This window comes from Hypanus sabinus, chromosome 8 (genome assembly GCF_030144855.1).
Source record: "Hypanus sabinus isolate sHypSab1 chromosome 8, sHypSab1.hap1, whole genome shotgun sequence".
In the NCBI taxonomy this organism is placed as follows: Eukaryota; Metazoa; Chordata; class Chondrichthyes; order Myliobatiformes; family Dasyatidae; genus Hypanus; species Hypanus sabinus.
Genome location: NC_082713.1, coordinates 161,475,608 through 161,490,618, shown reverse-complemented (window position 1 = coordinate 161,490,618; position 15,011 = coordinate 161,475,608). Strand labels below are relative to the sequence as shown.

Genomic DNA, 15,011 nt, shown 5'->3' with positions numbered 1-15,011 from the left:
TCATGGAAATGTCGGTTATAATCAATACCTATTCGTTGCTTGTTGACTATAGCTCAGCATTTTAACACCATCAATCCTGATCGATAAGCTATAGAACCTGGGCCTCTGCAATCCGATCCTCAGTTTTCTAACTGGAAGACCACAATCTGTGCAGATTGGTGATAACATCTGTCCTTGTTGATGATCGACACTGGCGTACCTCAGGGTTGCGTGCTTAGCCCACTGCTCTACTCTCTCTATATCCATTCTCTGCGGCTAGTTATAGTTCAAATATCATCTATAAATCTGATGATTGTACAACCATTGTTGGTAGAACATCAGGTGGAGATGAGAGGGTGTACAGGAGTGAGATATATCAGCTATTTGAGTGGTGTTGCAGCAACAAGCTTGCAGTCAGTGTCAGTAAGACTAAAGAGCTAATTGTAGACTTCAGAAAGGATATGATGAGGGATCACGATCCAATCCTCAGAGAGGGATCAGAAGTGGAGGGAGTGAGCAACTTCAAGTTCCTACGTGTCAAGATCTCTAAGGATCTAACCTGGTCCCAACATATCGAAGCAGCTATAAAGGCGGCAAGACAGTAACTATATTTCATGAGGAGTTTGAAGAGATCTGGTTTGTCAACTGAAACACTCAAAAACTTCTATAGTTGTACCGGGAAGAACATTCTGACAGGCTACATCACTGCCTGGTACAGGGGTGCTACTGCACAGGACCACAAGAAAATTAGTCAGCTCCATCTTGGGTACCAGCCTCCATAGTACCCAAGAGGTCTTCAAGGAGTGGTGCCTCAGAAAGGTGACGTCCATTACCCAGGGCAGGCCCATTTCTCATTGTTACTGTCAGGAAGGAGGCACAGAAACCTGAAGGCACACACTCGGCGATTCGCAAACAGCTTCTTCCCCTCTGTCATATGATTCCTAAAAGGGCATTGAACCCATGAACTCTGCCTTTTTAAAAATATATGTTATTTCTGTTTTCACACTATTTTAATCTAATCAATATAAATAAATATACTTCCTGCAGTTTATTTATTTTCTTTCTTTCATTCTATATTATTATGTATCTCATTGAACTGCTCCTGCTAAGTTAACAAATTTCATGACACATGCCAGTGATAATAAACCTGATTCTGATTCTGCACCCAGCTGGAAGCCTGAGCAGTGTATATTAGTCATATACATTGAGTATATAAGTAGTGCAAAAATAGAAATAAAAATATAGTGAGACAGTGTTCATGGGTTTAATGTCCATTCAGAAATCAGATGGCACAGGGGAAGAAGCTGTTCCTGAATCGTTGAGTGTGTGTTTTCTCGCTTCTATACCTCCTACCTGATAGTAGTATTGAGAAAAAGGCATGACATGGGCGATGGGGGTCTTTACTGATGGACACCACCTTTTCGAGGCGTTGCTCCTCGATGATGTCCTTCTTACTATGGAGACCAGTACTCATGATGGAGCTGGCTGAGCTTACAACATTCTGCAGCTTATTTCGATCCTGTGCAGTGGCCCCCCCACCCCCACACCAGACGGTGATGCAGCCAGTCAGAATGCTCTCCACTGTACATCTGTAGCACTTTGCGATCTTGATGCATGACACAGCAGGCTTGAAGGACCTTGCTGCCCACTTCAGTTCCTAACGGAAATGTGCTTATTATGCTCTTTGGACACTGCTGCATGGCATTCTCTTGCTCTTACTTGATCCTCACCCAGCCACTCCACTGCCAGTAAAACCTATAAATTCTATAATGTTACTCCAACTTTTAAATATATCAGAGGATCATTTTAACAAATCTTCAGTCTTCACCATTCTATGGTCACTGAAAATAGATGTGCGTGCAATTACATCTGATTTCATTTTCCATCAAGAAAGTATAATTATCCATTTCTAGTTACACAGAATTATCGACAACTATACAATTGAAAAACTTCATTTTTCACCCCAGACTTATTTATTTTTTAATACATCTGCTCCATTGGGTGTGGAAATCTTGCCAAGAAATGTAACATGATATAACAACTTATCCATTCAAATGTGTTTCATCTGTTTATTAAATTGTCATAAATGTACCAGTGAAAATAAAAGTTTAATCAGCAGTCTGAAGAACATCAGGTAAAATTAGTAACTCTTAAAAGCGTGAATTTAAATGGAAAAATGAAAAAGCACAGTATAAAACATATCAATAATACAATTAAATTTTGGAATGGTTCTACTTTTTCACTCCAATTACTGCGTAACATCTCGGGGACTTTACAGGATCAAAGAGCTGGACAAGCAATGACCATGCCACATTTTCCTGAAAAGGATAGTATTAGAAATCAGTTAGAATCATTAAAAAAGTTTCAGCAAAAGAATTGCTGGTTTTCATTGAATACATGTGTGCTTCCCGATTTACAATTGCCTCTGTAATTATAAAGTCATATTATAATTTCAGAATTTGCCATGTGTAAATAATTTGTTTGATTAAGGTAATTTATGATTTTGTTCTGCTTAAACCTTGACATTTTAAAGTATATCTTTCAAAAAGATTACACGCTGTCTTCCGTCTAAAATTTGTATTTTAAGTGGCAGTTTTTATTTAAGTGGGATAAACAATGTAAACATTTCAAGTATAAAGAACATCTGTTAACCATATATTTTAAAGGGTGAAAAGTTATGCAGATCAATTGAAAGGAATACAATACTGCATTTTCTAAAATTGCATTATGGCCATGGCATCTTTGGCAAATGAATTACTCATGTTAACCACCCAGTGAGAGAGAATTACCTGCTCCTTGAGATAGCAAAGTCGATCCAAAAGTATTAAACCTTCTATGCAAGGGGCTAAGGCTACCTTCAGCTGAAAGAAAAATACAGAAAACAGTTCTAATTATATGTTTAAGTAGATTTTAAGTAAGTAGTCCTTAGATACCTAGGTTGCATAATATATTTAATAATTTTAATTATTAATCTATTTTAACAGCTGTACTTAATTGCACTTATAGAATGTATTTTTAATGAGATCCATAACTTCCACTCACATGGCATAGATTCTTATGTCAATATAATATTTTGGAATTCCAAGGTATTCTAGCATCAAGCAGACCTCAGCAAAAGTTAATTAAGTACACTATACATAAATATGCCAACACATTATAAGAGAAAATAACTTCTTCCTTTTTCTTGCTCTAATTAACACATAGTTTTAGAAAATATAGGACACAATATGTTTTACCAGAAGACACAGCATGCTTTTTGTGGGACACTTCAGACTGACTGCCAACTAAATTGCAAACACAATCTTGCAGTCAAGCATTGAAGCATAGCTGTTTAAATGCTCTCTGGAAAGTAGTTATAGAACTCTAAGGCACCAGTATGGATCTCTGCACTGTTTTGTGATGACATCCAACTCTGTAATATTGCTTGCTGTATTAAGACACATTGAGGTAAAAAATTCTGTAACTGAGCATCAGAAGTAATTTATAAACCAGTATTTCAAAAGCAATTTGCAACTGTATTGAGCACGGGCCATTAAGTAGCAGCCGTATGAAGGGTTGTATTTGCCATAGCAAAGGTTCATTAGAATTGTTCCAGAGATGATGCTTTTGTTGCAAAAGAAGTCAATGAGTGGACTGGGAATATATGGAAGAATGAGCAGAAATCTCATGGAAACTTAAAAAATTCCTAAATGGCTTGACAGATTAGATATAGCAAGGTTGTTCCCCTGACTGTGGAATCATGGACAAAAGGCACAATTTGAGAGGAAGTGGAAGCCTCAGATGAACAAAGATATCGTTACTCAGAGTGCAGTTAACCTTTAGAATTCTCTACCCTTGAGAGCCATGGAAGCTCAGTCATTTTGTTCATGCCAAACAGAAACTGGTAGATTTCTGACCTTAAGGTAATCTGATAATATGTGGATCACGCTGGAAAATGGAATTGTGGAATTTCAACATGATTTTAATGAATGGCTAAGTAGTTCAGATAACAGTAGCTATTCCCTTTCCTAATATATTTTCTTGAATTTTTGCTTTGCATTTTTGAATTTATATTGCTATAGACATTTAGTAAAACTAAATATTGAGACGTTTTCATTCCTGAAAAGTTAACAACACAACAAAGCAATATTGGAGGTAAAAGTAAATTTACACTTGAATTATGAAATGAATCTGGATTGTACTTTAAGAAATTTAAGGTAAGCCAAACTGAATCTCTCTTCAATTCCTTTAATTACAAATTCATCTATCAACAATGTGGCAGTTGTGAAAACATCCACTGTCTACTGAATTAAAGGAATACATTTTCTGGTTGAATTTTGTTTTTGTTCTGATTACTATGACAGACATCTGCATCAGAGATTAAAATACTTCCTTGATTTTCTGACTTACGGCACCCAATATCAGCATTCTCAATGCAGATATAACTTGGATAGCCAATATGATTTTTCCTTATTATGCACACACAACTGCAAAACCTCTTTCAATTATCAGTCAAACTACAGCATCTTTATCTTGGACCCATGCTTAATTTTTGCTTGGTCAAAATTCACTCGATATTCAACCTCTGCAACTTTCAATCTTAAAGTATAAACTGATTCAAGTAAGAAATGAGTCATGATAATGCAAAGTTTCTTTTGAATTAATAGCTGAAATTCATTGTTGAAGAAGAGCCATACCGGCACTGAGCTATTCAATGAATCCAAAATATTATTCTAGCCCACATCTCATTTTTGAGCATTCATCATAAGATATGGGTGATCATGGTCTTTGATTGTTCTTGGCAAATTTTTCTACAGAAGTGGCTTGCCTTTGCCATGTTTTACAAGATGGATGATCACAGTCATCATCAATACTCCAGAGTATTGCCTGGCATCAGTGGTCACATAACCACCACTTGTGATATACACCAGATGCTCATACGACAATCCAGTACCTGCTCAGATGGCTTCATGTGACCCTGATCAGGGGCTAAGCAGGTGCTACACCTTGCCCAAAGGTGATCTGCAGGCTGGTGATAGGAAGGAACACCTACATCTCCTTTGGTAGAGACGTATCTCTACCCCACCACCCGTTTTGAGCATTACACTTTTCATTTAATAAGTTCACATTATTGTCAATTTGGCCATTAGATTTTATACAGGGTTTTAAAATACTGCTATCAGTAAAAAATCTGTTTTGTATACTGTCAGGTTAACTGTGATAAGTGTGTATTCTGTATGGAGTGAGCAGATCTCCTTTATTTCATGTGTGCAAAGCCTTTATTCCCCAAAGCTTACCAGGTTAAATGCTTCCAATTCTTTCAATCGGGGTATGAATCTGTCATAATAACCTTGTATTAAACTGTCCGACATCTGAAAAATGGGAAAAAGCCACACATCTAAGCACAATTATAACCATGTGATCAACTGGAATTGGTCCAGTTAATGTCATAAACATACCTGTCAAAGTACAATTGTTACAATATGGAATTGGCATACCCCATACAGAAAATGATACAAAGCTTTGGCTAAAAGCTTGCTACTTAAGCAATTTGATTTGGTTGAGGTCAAATAAGCCCTTGCAGACATGCCTTCCTTTCTGTGGTGCCAGATCTGCCACACTGAGTCATGCAAGACATAACAGACAACGGTTTACGTCAACTTATATTGAGAGAGACATTACTTCCTTGAACAATCTTTAATTATTGCCTGGGCAAGTAACAAACTGGACAGTTTCCTTTAACTTTGTCAAGTAATTTTACTTAGATTCATAGTTTAGATGGCATTTATTTTGCTGCAGTCAGTGTTTGTGAATGCACTCATGAAAGATATATCACATTAAAGTGCTGGTTTTCAGTATCTTTACTTTGACTAATTATGTGGAACATCATCTTGCACAACTAGATTTAAGCATATCCTTGCCAGCAAGAAAGAATAACTGAATGAATATTTAAACATGTCAAAACCATTTAAACTAAAACATCCTAAGGTTCTTTTTTATTGTAAAAAACACAAATTCAAATGCACCTTATAAAGACCATAAGATATTGGAGCAGAATTAGGCCATTTGGCCCATTGACTGCACTTATAAAGACTCAATCCTAAATAAGACTATAGTATAAAAAAGAAACAGTTATTAACATGGAGGAGTCCCCATAGGTTACAGATGCTGTAGTGCCAACTGAAAAATAAGTATTTTTTGTAAGGCATTAATTTTTCATTCCTCAAACAATTAAGGAGATAAGCACATGGATTTTTAAATCAGCATTTTATTGAAGTGAGAACTAATATGAGACGTTCATTGGTAGCCTCTGCATTTAGAAGATAGACATAGACATAGAAGCAGGAGTAGACCTATCCTTTGAGCCTGCTCTGCCACTCATTGATATCAGAGCTGATCACCCCATGGACTCAGCTCCATCTACCTTTAATTGAAAGTCAAAAGTCAAAGTAGACTTATTAACAAAGTACTTATACGTTACCATATACAACCCTGAGACTCATTTTCCTGTGGGCAGTCTCAGCAAATCTATAAAGGATCAATGAAAGATCACCAGAGCCTAGAAAACAACAAACTATGTACATGCAACTATAAATAAATAGCAATAAATAACAAAATCATGAGATAATGAGGTAAAAAGTCCTTAAAGTGAGATCATTGGTTGTGGGAAACATCTCAATAATGGGCAAGTTGAGTGAAGTTATCCCCTTTTATTCAAGAGCCTGGTGGTTGAGGGCAGAAACTGTTCTTGAACCTGGTGGCGTGAGTCCTAAGGTTCTTCTACCTGATGGCAGAGGTGAGAAGAGCACATCCTGGATGGTGGAGATCTCTACCATCTCATGTTGATGGATGCTGCTTTCCTATGACAGTGTTTCACGAAGATGAGCTCAAGGGTTGGGAGGGCTTTGCCTGTGATATAATATGCCTTTATTTCCCCTGCTATGCAACAATCTAACTCTATCTTAAATATACTTAATGAGGTAACCTCCACTGCTTCCTAGAGCAGAAATTTATGCAGTTCTATTCTAAGTCGACCCCCATGAATCTTGAAGCTAAGTCCCCTTGTTCTCATCTCTCCTACCAGTGGAAACACCTTTCCTGCCTCTACCTTATCTATCCCTTTCACAGTTCTTTGTTTCTCTAAGATCCCCTTTTATTTTTCTGAATTCCAGTTAGTCACATCCCAGGTGACTCATCTCTCCTCATAGATTAACTCCCTCACCTTCACAATCAACCTCAGGAACCTCCTCTGCACTGTTTTCAAAGTGGTCTTTCCTCAAGAAAGGAGACCAGAACTGCATGCACTTCCACTCATCAGTACCCTGTACCCTTGCAGCATAACCTCCCTGCTCTTAAATTCAATCCCTCTAGCAATGAAGGCCAACATTGTATTTGCTTTCTTGATGACATGCAAACTAGCTTATTGCTATTCATGCATACGCACTCCCAAATCATTCTGGACACCAACATGCTGCAGTCTTTCACCATTTAAATAATATTCTTATCTTCTATCTTTCTTTCCAAAGTGGATGACCTCGCATTTACCAACGTTGTACTCTATCTGCTAGACCCTTACCTACTCACTTAACCTACCTGTATCTCCTTGCAGACTCTGCATGTACAGTTTGCCTTTCCACTCAAATTAGTGTTATCAGCACTTAATTATGCTGCACGCAACATCACTCTTGCAAATTGCTAGTGTGTATCATGAACAGTTGTAGGCCATGTACTGACCCCTGCAGTCACCCTGTTCACTATTAACTGCCAACTAGAGAAACACCCATTTATCCCAGCTCTCTGCTTTATGTTAGTTAATCAATCCTCTATCCATGCTAAATGATTACCCCGATACCATGCATTAGTATCTTACATATAAGTCTTTTGTGCAACACGTTACTGAGCACCTTCTGGAAATCCAAGTATATAACATCTACCTGTTCCCCTCTATCCACTATGCTCATTATATCCCCAAAGAACTCCAGGAAGTTTGTCAAACAGGAACTGCCCTTCATGAATCTATGCTTTATCTACCTGATGGAACCACCTCCATCCAGATGTCTTGCCATGTCTTCCTTAATGATAGTTTCAAGAATTTTCGCAACTACATTGTTAAGTGAACTCTCTTATAGTTACCCACCTTTTGCCTACATCTTTTTTTAAACAGTAGTGTGACATATAGCTGTCTGCCAGTCTTCTGGGACCTATCCAGCCTCCAGAGAATTTTGGTAAATTATCACAATACTTTCAGTACCCTGGGATGCATCCCTTCAGGACCAAGGGACATATCTACCTTCAGGCTAACTGGTTTGCTCATTGCACTTTGTTAAGAGACAGCAGTGGCATTAAGGTCATTAGCACCCATTACATCCATAATATCTCTCTATTTGCTAAGATGTTTCAATGTGGACATAGTCAAACTGGCCAAAATAATGATAAGGGGCTTGAAACAATGATCACGATTATAACAAATGTGATTCATCGTTAGTGTATTGAATTGCCTTTAGCCTTCTTTAAGGCTAATGATATGCTACCTGTTGTCTTCAAAGCCTCTGTGCAAATCAAATTCCATTCTCGTCCCAACATGTTGGTCCATGACCTCCTCTTGTGCCAAGGTGAGACGACCCTCAGGGTGAAGGAGCAACACTTTATATTTTGTCTGGGTAACCCTCCAACCTGATTGTATGAATATCAATTTCTCCTTCTGGTAAACAATTCTCCCCCCTCCCTTTATTCTACACTCTGACCTTTTCCTTCTTCTCACCTTCCTATTACCTCCTCCTTTCCTTTCTCCTACCAACCACTCTCCTCTCCTATCAGATTCCTTCTCCTCCAACCCTTGGAACTTTCCCACCCACCTGGCTTCAACTATCACCTTCCCCTAGCCTCTTTCTCCTCCTCCCACCTTTTTATTCTGGCATTTTCCCCCTTTCTTCTCACTCCTGAAGAAGGGTCTCAGTCTAAAATGTTTCATTTCCATCGATCCTGCTTGACTTGCTGAGTTCTTCCAGCATTTTGTGTGTTGCTTTGCATACTGTAAGTGGCTTCCAAAATGGCAAACCACACTCACATTCTGATAAGGAAACATGTGAGGTGAGCTCATACCATTATACATCTTGCTGAAAGCCACCATCTGTCCAGATCATTGAAATTATAATATCATGCTCTCTGAGGTAATGACCAAGAGTAGAAACCAGGCTGCTCTATGAATGGTGGTGTTTGATTCCTGCATAGAGCTGAACAACATTCTACAGATGCCTTGCAGAAGTTGGAAGGACAGAAAACTTCGAATTAGGAGAGCACAGCAGTAGTAATAGTCGGAAACTCAGCCAGTTGTCATGGGCACTAGTCTCCCCACCATTGAATTGAGGACATCTTCAAATGTTGCATCCAGCACTAAGGACCACTGTCACTCAAGACATGCCCTCTTCTCATTACAACTATCAGAGAGAAGGTGCAGAAGCCTGAAGACGTACACTCAATAGCTTATTCCTCCCTGCCATTAGAGTTTTGAACAGACAATGAACCTATGAGCACTACCTCAATATTTTTTTGTTTTTGCTCTTTTTACACTACTTATTTACATACATTATAGATACAAACACAATAAAGTCTGCAGATGCTGGAAAACTAAAGCAACACAAACACAAAATGCTGGAGGAACTCAAAAGCAGGTCAGGCAGCATCTATGGAAATGAACAAGTAGTTGACGTTTCAGGCTGAGACCCTTCTTCAGAATGGGAAAGGAAGGGGGAAGATGCTAGAATAAAAATGTGGGTGGACGGGTAAGAGGCTAGCTGGAAAGTGATAGGTGAAGCCATGTGAGTGGGAAAGATCAAGGGCTGGAGAAGAAGGAATCTGATAGGGGAGGAAAGTGGACCATAGAAAAAAGGGAAGGAGGAGAGGAATGTATTGCACTGTACAACTGCTGTAAAACAATACATTTCATGACATACCATAAGACATAGGAGCAGAATTAGGACATTTATGATAATAGACCTGATTCTGATCCTGCTTCTGATTTGAAAATCTTTGTGATAATTTGGCAGACACACTGCTCCTTGGAAATATTTATTGCAGAATTGCTACAGCGCATGAGCAAGGAGTGGCTGACCTGGTGTGTGGCTATCCTCCATTGACCACCCTCATTTTCCTGGCTCAAGACATACCAGGGGTGCTGCACCCCTCCTCGATAATGGTTTTACTCATTATATAACTACGGAAAGATGTCCAATGCTCCAAAGTAGAATGGAGCTAAATGTATTTCTGCTGGTGTAATAAGCCAAAGATTCCAAAGACCCTCTTTTTAAACTTCAAAATGAGGACAGCATTAAGGTAAAATATGAGGGTGAATAATTAAGACATATAGGAAAGAGAGAAAATAAATTGTTTCTTGGAAGGTTGCAACTAGTGTACTCCAGTTTCTCAACTGCTTGCTTACACTTTTCTGAAGTGATAAAAGGAATTGCAGGTGGAGCTGAAGTGGAGGATGGCAGTGCTGGATTGCACTGAGTTCTGGATGTCATTAAGCAAGGACATTTGCATATTGGAACATAGTAACAGTGCAAATGAGCCTTGTGTAATTTTAAGAAGTTTAAGGTTTTGACTTACAAGATAAACGAAAACTTGATTGGACACATAACAGAAATACACCACCCCTCCATTGCATTATAATGTGAATTACTCCAGTCTTATCAAAGGTAAAAAAAATACACTCAATAAATGCAGTTTATGAGTTTATTCGGAGTCTGTGTTTGTTTACATCCATCTATTTTCTTCAGTCTTTTAAGTCTATGTTCAGTCATTTTATGGCACTTGTACATTTAGTTGATTGGGCAAGTTGTGGCTAGGAATTCTCATATGCTTTCAATCATTCTCAGCCAAAAATTATGAACCTGGGATTTTTTGAGTGACAGATCCCATTGCTTTCAGCAAAAAGTTCCCTCACTTCTTGCTGGAAATTTGAAAAATTGTTTGAGTGACTTGATTACAGCAACATGTGACTCCTGATTTCAGCATTACATTATTTTTCATTCAATGATTTTGATTGGGTGACATTTCCTTTCTGTTTGCATTTCAGCAAACCTGAGAAATGAATATGTGCTCATTCTTTGGCCAATCAAATACAAGGATGTCAGTTCTGTTGCACAATGCTTTGAATTGTGGAAACAATTCCTGCAAACCATGGGTTTACTCAATACTTTAAACAGTGCAGACTTAAAACTATTTAATAGTTAAACCACTCTTCTGAGTTATTTTCAGATTCAGGTTTAATATGATCAGCAAAAGTCGTGAAATCTGTTAACTTTGCGGCAGTAGTACAATGTAATACAATGTAATATAGAATATATTACATTATATATAAGTATATATATATATATGTGTGTGTGTGTGTGTGTGTGTATCAAATAGTTAAATAAGTAGTACAACAACAGAAATAAAAAGTAGTGAGGTAGTGCTCATGGGTTCAATGTCCATTCAGAAATTGGATGGCCAAGGGGAAGAAGTTGTTCCTGAATCACTGAGTGTATGTCTTCAGGCTTCTGTACCTCCTAACTGATGGTAACAATGAGAAGAGGGCATGCACTGGGTGGTGGGGTTCCTTAATGTTGGATGCTGCCTTTTTGAGGCACCGCTCCTTGAAGATGTCCTGGCTACTATGGAGGCTAGTACCCATGATGGAGCTGGCTAAGTTTACAACTCTCTGTAGTTTGTATAAGGTGAACAGTCCACCTGTTAACTTTTAGAGAATTCCAGTATTCAAAATCAAAGACTGGATTGGATGATTAAACGATGCTTGTTGCTACACGAAGCAGCGTAGTATGAGAAGTTAAATTTCAATTTACACTATAAATAATCAGTGACCCTCTTGCATTTTCAAAAAGGAGGTACTATATAAAAGTAACTATGTACATTAACTGTTGGAATAGGAAGCCTGGGCCCTTTTGTTCTACTGGATCGTAACTTTATCATGCTTAGTTCTTGACTTAATTAAGTCCCGCCAAGCACAGTAAACAATAAATTTCTGCAAATTAACAATAATTCTCTGCAAGTTACAAAAAGTTCTCAATAAAATACACTCAGTGACCACCTTATCAGGCACACCTGCTCATTAATGCAAATATTTAATCAGCCAATCATGTGGCAGCAACTCGATGCATAAAAGCATGCTGACATGGTCAAAAGGTTCAGTTTTTGTTCAGACCAAACATCAGAATGGGGATGAAATGTAGTCTAAGTCACTTTGACCATGGAATGACTGTTGGTTGCAAACTGGGTGGTTTGAGTATCTCCTGGGATTTTCACACACAAGTTTCCAGATCAGGGTATCCCAACTTCCTATATGCCAATATCATTAAGCAAGATGTTCATGGACCCCAGGTTGGGAAAATGGTTAAAAAAAAGTATCCAGTGAGCAGCAGTTCTGTGGGTAAAAAGGCATTGTTATTGAGAGTGGTCAGAGGAGAATGGCCAGACTGGTTCAAGTTGATAAGAAGGTGATAGTAACTCAAATAAACACATGTTACAAAGTAGTATGCAGAAGGGCATCTCTAAATGCACAACATGTCGAACCTTGGAGTGGATGGGCTATGGCAGTGGAAGACCACGCATTCCTGTACATGATAAAGTGACCACTGAGGGTTTATAATAACTTGGGGCACAGAAACAGAGAATATTTAGTTTGAATGGATCTTAAGTATCAGAAATTTATTGTTAAATTTAGAACAATGAAAGAGAATTATATATATTTCAGCCCTTCCTATTCACTGTGATTCATAACTTTCTACAGAATATAGGCTCATCAATAATAAAAGAAGCAAATATATCCCAATGGCGTTCAAAAGGATGCAGTTGAAAAAAATTGCAAATTAGTGGGGAACTCCAGCTTAAGTTCATTGATTCTGTAACCAGTAATCTCATAACTCCTCCAAACATCTTGTAAAACATGATCAAAAAAACATAATGTATGATATAAACAATAGAGTGTTGTCCATATTTGTCCATTTTATGTTCCCTCCCTCTCCCTTAATCCCATTTCCTCAACAGTCTGGTGATCATTAATAGCTATTATTTGACAGTTACTCTTGCAGTGTGAGAACAGATCTTAAAAGGGGTCTTTTACATTTCTAGAATTTTAACTGAACTGTTGAAGGTTTCTTCCATAACTTAATTCAATTTGAAAGTTTATTGACAAAGCCCAATTTCCTGTCTACTTTAACAAAGACATCTTTTCATCAACCGAAACAGTGTCATTTATTGCTAAACAGTATCAATATGGTTTGAATTTGCCATTACAATATTAAGGAATTAAATTATTGAATTATCTTCCCAAGCTGTAGAAAAATTTGCTCAGCCATTTATTTATATATTTTTCCAGTTCATCATTTTCCCAGAGAAAAAACAGAATGAATAAGGGCTATACTAATCAGCTCTGTGAGTGAATTTTGATCAGTAAAGCACCTTAGGATGTTTTACTATGATAACGTTTCTAGATAAGAGCATGTTGCTGTAACCATTGTTGAATGGCATAAGGCAAAAAAAAGGATCTAATTTAAATATCCTCTTTAAAAAAAGAAGCAAAATATATATCTTGGTTCTACATATCCAGCAGATAATGTTTGCCACTGGCTTCATTAGAGTTTTGTAACAAGAGAATTAAAGAGGAAAGTACTACATTTTAAGAAATAAAATCCAGATGACTATTTTTCTGAACTAAAACCTTTACATAATGAAATTACAATGGGATCTGATTAATTGGCTATCAATTGATCACTTATTTGGGACAACTCCTAAAGAACAAAAATGAATCAAGAAAATAGCTCGGATTCCCCTGGTTTATTTGGAACACTATACCGCTTAATTGGGACAGAAGACCGTTGCTGAACAGCTTCTAACTCGTGTCAGTTGCATGAACTTGTGTAGCCATTAAGACTGTACTTAAGAGTGAATAATTTCTAAATAGTTGCACGTGTTTGTGTTCAAAATGCAGTGATTTCTGTCACTGAGAGTTGGCAAGAAAAAAGCAGAAAGAAGATTTAGAACTGCTCACTGCAGTTTCAAGCATTCAGGTTTGGAGATGCCAGCAACGGGGAGTGAAAATCAAACAATTTCACTACTTCAGCAAGTTAGAAACTACACAGAATCTAAAGGTTCCTGAACATAACAATGAAAATGAAGATTTGGAAAATGCAGTTGTCAAAAGTATTGTATGAAGGCAGTCTATTATTTGTACTTAGTGTCTGCACTAATTTTGTGCATTTACAGAGCAGCATGATGGTTGTCCATTGTGTCTGACAATGACAGTGAAACCTGAATGGGAGAGTTTTTAAAGCGGAAAAAGCATTGCACTGGGACAGTTACACTCTCTCAACCTCAGAAGTCTGGACCCAGTGGTATGAGTAAATATCACAGAGCGGGGTCTTCCTTGACTTCAGAGGATAATGATGACTTCGTCTGTGCCTTGTCATGCCCTTCACTCTCCATGAAGCATTGCAGAACCACCTTCTTGGCTGTTGTTTCTCACTATTGATCTCATCTTTTCAGTCCACTGGAGCTGATGAATAAACTGTTTCCTTTAATTTTCTATTCAAGTTTGAGGTGGGGATTTGCTGGTGCATGAGTGATTATGGCATATTAGACCTACTTACACAACATAAATATTAATGGAATTCAGTAGATTATGTGTTTTGAGGAAGGGGAATTCTTACTTATGTAGTTACACCTGTTTTTTACTAGCTTCCAACACTTCAATATATGCCCCACTGAAAATCAGAAGGCCAATCTACCTACATGAAATTTCTTCAACAAGACTTTTAATCAGTGCTTGATTGCAGCTTGAATGGACACATTTTACCTTTTCTATGAAGAGGCAACTGGAATGAACTCAGCACATTCCTTATGCGATACACCTGAGACTGGGTTGATATTTCCTAATTCAGTGCTAACCTGTGACGAATATACTCTGGTAATTTCCACCGTATCCATTCATGTAACAGCAAAACACTCAGAACAAGAATATTTGACTCCAAGGAAAATAACCAACGCTGGCTGATGAT

General features: G+C 37.8%; 1 protein-coding gene across 3 annotated transcripts in view; it reads right to left on the bottom strand.

Annotated features, from left to right (window-relative positions):
* Positions 1-435: 435 nt before the first annotated feature.
* mettl25 (methyltransferase like 25) overlaps positions 436-15,011 on the bottom strand; it is an 83,720-nt gene continuing 69,144 nt past the window's right edge. For 2 of the 3 annotated variants that reach the window (XM_059978406.1, XM_059978407.1), the window contains exons 10-12: positions 5,256-5,330; positions 2,769-2,840; positions 436-2,297 (exon numbers count right to left, since the gene is read on the bottom strand). In XM_059978406.1, coding sequence (XP_059834389.1) covers positions 2,211-2,297; positions 2,769-2,840; positions 5,256-5,330 — 234 coding nt within the window. In that variant the 3' untranslated portion in view covers positions 436-2,210. Of the gene's footprint in view, positions 2,298-2,706; positions 2,841-5,255; positions 5,357-15,011 lie in introns of those variants that run through there. The other variant, XR_009513739.1, reaches the window with a different exon arrangement.